The sequence below is a fragment of the Cheilinus undulatus genome, linkage group 16, assembly GCF_018320785.1.
Source record: "Cheilinus undulatus linkage group 16, ASM1832078v1, whole genome shotgun sequence".
NCBI lineage: Eukaryota > Metazoa > Chordata > Actinopteri > Labriformes > Labridae > Cheilinus > Cheilinus undulatus.
Window position 1 is genome coordinate 47,078,452 of NC_054880.1, and position 8,283 is coordinate 47,086,734.

Consider the following 8,283-nt stretch of genomic DNA (forward strand, 5'->3'; position numbering starts at 1 on the left):
TCCTCCACTGAAGTCAAAGATCAGTCTTCTGATGACTGATTTATGGGTCTTTGGGATAGCTTTTAGACTGGGTTATAAGAACTGCATGCTTTTCTAGCACTGATAAATGAATATAAAGGCGTCTCTATCATAGGCTAAATGTTTCAAACATCTCCAGCATTTTATTGACGATACGGAGTGGAAATGGTTTAGACTTCAGATATCAACAGGCCCAGACAAAGTTGTAGTCCTTGTGCTGACCCTAGTCAGTCCTGATTTCACTTGTCAGGGTGAGAACACCAGCTGTGCAGTATGAGCACATAAATATAGAAACTGGTCATCAATGTTTCAATCACAACATTTCTGGAAGGTGTGTGTCCCGTTACATCTGGAGTAAAAATAACAGCATTTGATAAAAAGAACATCATGCCAACAGTCAGACATGGAGGTGGCAGTGTGATGGTCTGGACCAGGACCTGGACCACTTGCTGTGATTGATGGAACCATGAATTCTGCTGTCTACCAGAAAATCCTGAAGGCCAACATCCAGCCATCAGTTATCAAGCACTCTTGGGTTATGAAGCAGGACAACGACCTGAAACACACCAGCAAGTCCACCTCTGAATGGATCAGAATAAACTAAATGAAGGTTCTGGAGTGGCCAAGTCAAGGTCTGGACTTAAATCCAACTGAGATGCTGTGGTGTGACCTTAAACAGCAGTTCATGCTGGAAAACCCTCCAGTATGGCTGAGTTAGAACAATGCAGTGAAGAAGAGTGGGACAACATTCCTCCACAGAGATGAGAAAGACTCATCAGCAGTTATCACAAACGCTTGATTTCAGTTATTGCTGCCAAGGATGGAACAACCAGTTATTAGGATCAGGGGGAAATTACTGTTTCACACAGGGACAGATAAGTATGGATTTATTTACCTGAATAAATAAAATCATCATTTAGAAACTGCATTTTCTATTTACTTGGGTTGTCTTTGTGAGATATTATAATTGGTTTGATGATCAGAAACATTTAAGTGTGATAACTATGTTAAAACATCAGGAATCAGAGAGGGGAAATACTTTTTCACAGCTCTGTAAGTACAGCACAATAAACAAAGAATACATTACAAATAAAATCAGCCTGAACTAAATTAGTAGTAGTTGTATGTCATCAAATCTACTGAGTAGCATTTTTACATCAAACTACACAAAACAACCTTTTAGAATGGCAAATAATGAACTGGAATTGAACATAAAGATATAAGATGATGATGCTGCGCATGGATGTAAGCAGACAGTTGGACCATAGCTGTCTTCTCTCCAGCATCTCTAGTTTTCCCATGTTCCTTCCTAAGCTGGACTTCCTGTATTTCTTCAAGGATCCACCATGTGTGATCAAAAACAATGAATTTGCATCGACAAATGTTGAAAGCTAAACTGTGGAAACAGAACATGCACACCGATTATACTTTAGTCATGAATTTTTAGGCCCACTGTTTGAAAAAGCAGTGTTCTGATTCAAACCTGGTCCCAATAGTTTCATCTGAGATGGAGTATGAATCAAATAATGTTGTTTTGGTGTTATATTGTTATCTGAGACAAGCTTCTTCACATTTAGGTCAACTTGATTATTGTCTCTGGACTCAGTCACAGCAGGGGCCGGATTCTGGATTCAGGACTAACCTGAGGGCCTAACAGGGTCACCTTTCAGACTATAAACTGTCAACCTTGTTTCACCAGTAATAAAATATGACATAAAAACTTAGCACTGATGAGCACTCATTTTGACATTTAAAAAGTTTTAAAGGCTCACAACCTCAGAAAAGTAAATATATTAGTTCAAAAAGGTCAAAACATGAAATTGAAAAATTATGTTTTTAAAGGCAAATGTCAAAACCATGAGTTTAAAAGGTCAAAATATGAAATAAAATGTGTAATCATGAAATTAAAAGTCAAAACATGATTCAAATTTTTATACTGTGAGTCTAAAGGTCAAAATATGAGATTATGAAATCAAAGTTTGGAGTTGAAAATACGAGGTAAAATACAAAATTACTGCTTAAAAAGGTCAAAATATGACTTAGAAATTAAAATTATGAATCTTAAAGCTCTAAACATTATATAAGAAGTCAAAACTCTGAGTTTGACACCTGTGATTCAGAGAATATTGGTCTGTTAATGAAAAAGAGCATGTGTGCTAAAATAAAGCTTTTCTCAGTAAACTGATGCTGTCTGATCATAGAAGACGATCGTCTCCAGGCCCTTTCATTGCTGAGTCTGTTAACAAAGTGCAGCAGTCGTGTTTTCATCGTTTTAGGACCATAGCTTCTTGATGGAAATGTTTATGTCCAAATATATAATACTGTACTTTGTTTTTGCACTATGCAGTATGTCTAGTGTGACCCAGGTGAAAAGGACAAACGTAAAGCGGATGATAGATGGCGCCATAGCACAGTGTTTTGACCTCATGCTAGATGGAAAGTAAAAGTCTGAACAGGGAAAAAGACGACAGACATGTTTGCTGCACACAGAGAGTGGAGGATAATCTGTCCTAAACTTGTTTTTATTCTTTGAGTAGCTTTTCTGTTTATTTTTTCATTTTTGAGGAGCTTTTAGCTTTGGTACCTGAACAACCTTGTTGCAGATGCATATTCTGGTGTTATTACTGCCACAGAAGAACCAATCATATTTCACTGTGAAATGATTCAGTGTGGCTGTTTAGTAGAAACTTCATTGTTGTAAAACAGTTTGTTCTTTTTGTCATGGCAGTTACAGAGACTATTATCCTACAGCTGTGTACCCATGTACCCCTGTAGCACCCAGCTCTGTCCCCCTGTAGCCCCTGTAGCACCCAGCTCTGTCCCCCTGTGGCCCCTGTGGCCCCTGTAGCACCCAGCTCTGTCCCCCTGTAGCCCCTGTGGCCCCTGTGGCCCCTGTAGCACCCAGCTCTGTCCCCCTGTAGCCCCTGTGGCCCCTGTAGCCCCTGTGGCCCCTGTAGCACCCAGCTCTGTCCCCCTGTAGCACCCAGCTCTGTGGCCCCTGTGGCCCCTGTAGCCCCTGTGGCCCCTGTGAAGGTGTTGTCCAGTTCTACTAGGGACTTGAAGTGCTCAGCTCTGGCCAGTTCAACAGCTTCCATCTTGTTTTAGGGTTTTATTTTCTCAAGTTTACATAATGAGAGAGAAAACCTTAGCAGCTTTCAAAAGGCAGATCACGGTAATCATTCAAAATCATACAAAAGCTTCTGAAATGTAGAGAGGGATGGAAAAAAAGGGAGGGAAAAAGCAGCAATAAATCACATAATTACTTTTCAAGAGCAGTTAACTTTTTTTCTTATTTTTATTTTATACACAAACAAAAATAACCTAAAAAATGTAGATTGTGCATGTTTGCTAGGCTGTCTGTCCTGGTTAACAATGCATACTACTTGCAAAGCATTCTGGGATCACTGGCAGTGATTGGCCAGGAAGTCCACTTTCAATTCATTTTCTCCGTCATTATGTGAATTTTATTTTGAGAGGGGGCATAGGAAGTGTTACCAAATATTCATTTTATCCATGAGTCACAAAATGTGAACACATATTTTGAAAACATCTCTCTGTTATTGCCTTTTAATTTAGGAACACTGCACGTTAAAGAATGAAAACGAAACCTGATTAACTGAATTTTAATTGTATTTATGAGTTGAAAAAGGCATCAGTTTTTAGAAAATAAAAAAGCATTTCTGCTGATGTATTTTATTTTCAGATTAGACTTTTCATTTTAAAATCGAGCACTATACTCTTCCATTTTCTGTCCGTGCGCTGTGACAGATTTCTGGGTGTGATTGTTTGGTTTTACTTTTGTGGATGTTTTCTTTTTAAATTTTTAGTTCTGAGGATTTTTTCTTTTTGTAAATTCCTGAACATACAAGTGTTTTAGATTGATTGGTGTTCAAATGAAAAGATGACAAGAAATTTAAGCTTAGATCACAAACATCAGACAAAGAAGTGCTTAAAGATAAACCGATGTAAATGTCGAAGGTCTGAGTGCAACTTTTAATCTTTGAAAACCAAAGAAGAATCAGTGTATGCATGTGTCGGATCATTCCTAAAATATGTCCATTAAAAATAAAATGTGTGAATTTTTCTGGGCTATCTAGACTTGGATGGCTTCAGGACCACATAACTGGTATTAGAGACAACCCCAGCCCTAGCCTCCAGTCCTCATGATTGTTTTACAACATTCTGCCTTTCAAGACATTGTTCACATTTTCTTTGGTTCTGTTATTGGTCTACAGCACAGGTGTCAAACTCAAGGCCCGGGGGCCAAATCTGGCCTGTGGAACAGTTCAATCTGGTCCCCTAGATGATCTGATATTTCTGTTCTAACTGTCCCACCAGTCTGAGGTCTGCAGATTTACTCCAGCATAAAAATGTGAACTTATCCTGATGATTTAAGATTTCCTTGTTAAAACACAAAATCTGAAAAAGTAAGGAGTAAAAATATTTAGATAAGAAGTCAGGAATGTGGGAAAAGAAATTAATTTGTGTTTTAATTTCACATTTTCAATTTTGCATCTCACAGTTAGGACTCAGACTGAGGATTGTGACTTTAATTTCATACTTTGAGCATTTCAACTCATAATTTTGACTTCTAATATAATATTTAGAGCTTTGAGATTCATAATTCTAATTTTTTAGTGATATTTTGACCTTTTTAAGCAGTTATTTAGTATTTTACCTCAAGGGTCAGTTTCATTTTTTTTTTTTAACATCTGTTTATTGATTTTGAACATCATATAAAATATACATAAACAAAAGTCAGAAACAGAGCCAATAGAACAACAGTAATGACACACATAAGAGAGAGAGAAAAACAAACACCGGTAAATCAAACAAACAGACATTTTGGCTGCAGCACTCCTCTTCTTCAGTTACATACGATCTAACAGTTACAGGTATAGACAGGTTACAACATTTATGTTAGAGAACACTTCACACCATTTACTCAATCAGACTAACAACTGGTTGGCAAATTTTCTGAAAAAGACCTTCTCTGTTTGACAAAGTGAATCTTATTCTTTCCAAATGTAGTACCTTTCCTAGTTCCTTCAGCCACGTAATGTTGGAGTCTTATCAGGTTTCCAGAATTGTAGGGTCAGTTTCTGGGCCAACACTGTAGCCAGGGCAATAGCCTGAGCTATATATCTATTCTTTACTCTTCCTTGCTCTACCACCCCAAATATTGCTGTCAAGGGGGAACTCCATTTTAAATGCTTTAGACAAAAAGTCAAATAAATTATTCCAAAAAGGTTGCGACCTTTGACACTGTAGGAACAGGTGAGATAAAGTTCCTTGATCTTTAGAGTGGGGAAACATCCTTAAATATCTTTTATAGCTTAATGGGAGAGAAATGCAATCTATGAACCACTTTAAACTGTGTCAAGGTATGTCTAGCACTTATTGAGCTTCTGTGGATATTTTCAATGCAAGTCATGGAGCAGTCGAACCTCCTCCACTGCTCCATTCCAGTGGCAACCTGTGAAGCTCTGGTAGCCTCCATGCCCCAGAGAGTTAAGGCAGTGCTGGAAAATGATGGTGGCCACACAAAATAATGTTGAGTCAAATTAAGCCGCAGGCTCCACTCCTGGTGGTTTGGGCCCAGTTTGGACATTTTCACTTAGGGGTGTACTCACGTTTGTTGCCAGCAGTTTAGACATTAATGGCTGTGTGTTGAGTTATTTTTAGGGGACAGTAAATTTACACTGTTATACAAGCTGTACACTGACTACTTTACATTGTATCAAATTGTCATTTCCTCAGTGTTGTCCATGAAAAGATAGAATTAAATATTTGTAGGAATGTGAGGGGTGTCCTCACTTCTGTGAGATACTGTAAATGATCTTATCTATTAGGGAATTTAATTTCTGTAAGCCTTTCTATTAAATTAAGCCCTTTTGGTTTTAAAATATAATGAATTCTTCCAGAGATAGTATCAAAATAAGTGTATTTTTTTTTCTTGCACATCTACTTGATATAAACCATACTCACCATATTGATTTGGTGTATACTCACCTCAAACCATTAGTTAGTCAACCAAAACAGTGAAACCACACCATTGGTGTCTATGACCCCAACTTCTGAACTAATGTCATTGTCAGACAATTTTTTAAGAAGCTCTATGTAATAACAAGGGTGATGTAACATGTGTAACATTATGTTATTCTTTGACCCGCTGTAAGGGGCTGGTCCGAAGTAAAAATGCCAGCCCTGACTCTCACCTAACATAACACCCTCCACCAAGTGTAACAACTTTACTATTGTAACTTTACAGATTCTCCCATCCCCTTGCCAGAATCTGCTTAGTACAATATACCATTGACATCTGAGGAAACGACCATCACCGAGACCCCAGAAACTCCGACAGATTCCGCCTAATCTTTACTCTTACATTTGCCCCTACAAACACTGTTCTTGTTGTTAGAGCTATTTGTATTTTTGTGATGATCTACAGTAAAAACTTTTTGTCTTAGCATTTTAGACTTAGCTCTTTATAAATCTGAGTACCTGTTGTATTTTGTTTTTCCTTTTGTACTTCATTAAAATAAAAACTAACATTACAACCATCACAAAGCTTTCTTCTTCCTTATCCTTAACAAATATACAACACTAATTTCTGAACACTATTGTGTAATTATCAACAATATTACCTGCACAAATTAATCCCCTACAAAAGTAAAATAATAGACTACAAAAATGCACTTACAAAAGTTTACACATGTAAAATCAAGACATAAAATATCTTAAAATATCTTATACTATAGCTGGAAATGAAACTTGAATTGTTAGTGGACATGGCTTTTTGCCTCAGTGGCATGTCCTACAATATTCAGGTTTCATTCAGACACTTTTCATAAGATATTGAGCCTATTTTACAAAAACTAGGGGTACTTGAAACAACAGAAAAAAATACTTTTTTTTCGTGATCAACATTTTTTTGAGTACAGAAAAGAAGCCAAAAAACATATAATACAACAGGCAAACACATATATAGAATATAAAAAATGAGAAAAGGAAAGGAAAAAAAAAACAAAACAACAAAAAACAAAACAAAACAAAACAAAAAAAAAAATCAAAAACAAACCTGTGGCAACCCCCCTCTCCCTCCCACCACCCTATGGATCTCAATTCATAAAACTAGAGATGATGACCTTAAAAGAACAAAGTTACAATAACAGTTCAAGTTTTTCAGATATCAGCTGCCATGTTGATATAGTTTCAGCTAAAGCCCCATGCAGCTTTGCCACTGATAACTCCAAATTAATGATATCAACAAGAGTATTTAGAAATTGCCTTTTTGTAAGTGCATGTGGGGGCTTACAGCGTACAGCTAACATCTTTTTGGCAGCAGTGATACCTGTCACTAGTAAACGTCTGTTCATACAGTTTACCTTAACTGATGCTGTATCATTCAAAAGTAACAGATTAGGAGAGCATGGAACAGTCAAACCCAGAAGCTGTGACAAAATACCACAAACCTCACACCAAAAGCTTTTTACAGGACCACAGTCCCAATACATATGCATGAATGATTCCACAAGTCCATCTGTGCACAAAGAAAGTGCAGTTTGGAGATGATGTACTTTTCATGTAGTAGGCTTTTCTTGGAGTCAGGTAAGTTCTGTGAATGTAATTGAAATGGATCTGTTGGTGATCTGGATTTTTAGAGGCAGCCGCAATAGAAGGCCAAATCCTATCCCAGTTAGGCAAAGATTCTTCAGTGTAATGTTTCAAGTTCTCTGACAATAGATAAGGGTTTACATGTAGCTTGTTGAAAGAGGGCATATAGCTCTTACCCTTTCTGTTGGCCAAAATAATCTGAAGAAGATGTTCAGTTAGTGGCACTCCGTGTGCTTTCATAGATGACCGTAGTTGAAGATAGAGAAAGAGGGATGAACCTGGTAAATGATAAGACACTCTTAAATCCTTAAACTCCCAAAGAGTGTTCTCATTATAGATGTCTTCAAGCATATGGATCCCTGTTGTGCGCCAGGATGGGTATGAGAATGGGACACCGCCCGTGAGGAGGGAATAATTGTGGAAAATTGAGGTCTTAGAAGGCCACCTACAAGCAGTCTTGGATTCCTTCTCAGCAAGGCACCATAAAGACAAAGTAAAACTTATTATGGGACCAAATCTTAGTTTAGCACGCTTAAGAGGAACAGCTGAATAAATCAAGTCTTGGAGTCTATGTGGGAGCACTATCTTACTTTCTAAAGGTTTCCTACCCTACAGAGTCAGGGTTAAGCCAAGCTGATATCGGTCTCA

General features: G+C 37.5%; 1 protein-coding gene across 1 annotated transcript in view; it reads right to left on the reverse strand.

Moving 5' to 3' along the window:
* The window catches only part of LOC121524218 (von Willebrand factor A domain-containing protein 5A-like), a 31,189-nt gene extending 28,076 nt beyond the window's left edge, over positions 1-3,113 (reverse strand). Inside the window, exon 1 of the mRNA XM_041809492.1 lies at positions 2,786-3,113. Within this exon, the coding sequence (XP_041665426.1) occupies positions 2,786-3,113 (328 nt within the window). The remainder of the gene's footprint in view (positions 1-2,785) is intronic.
* Between the last annotated feature and the right edge of the window lie 5,170 nt (positions 3,114-8,283).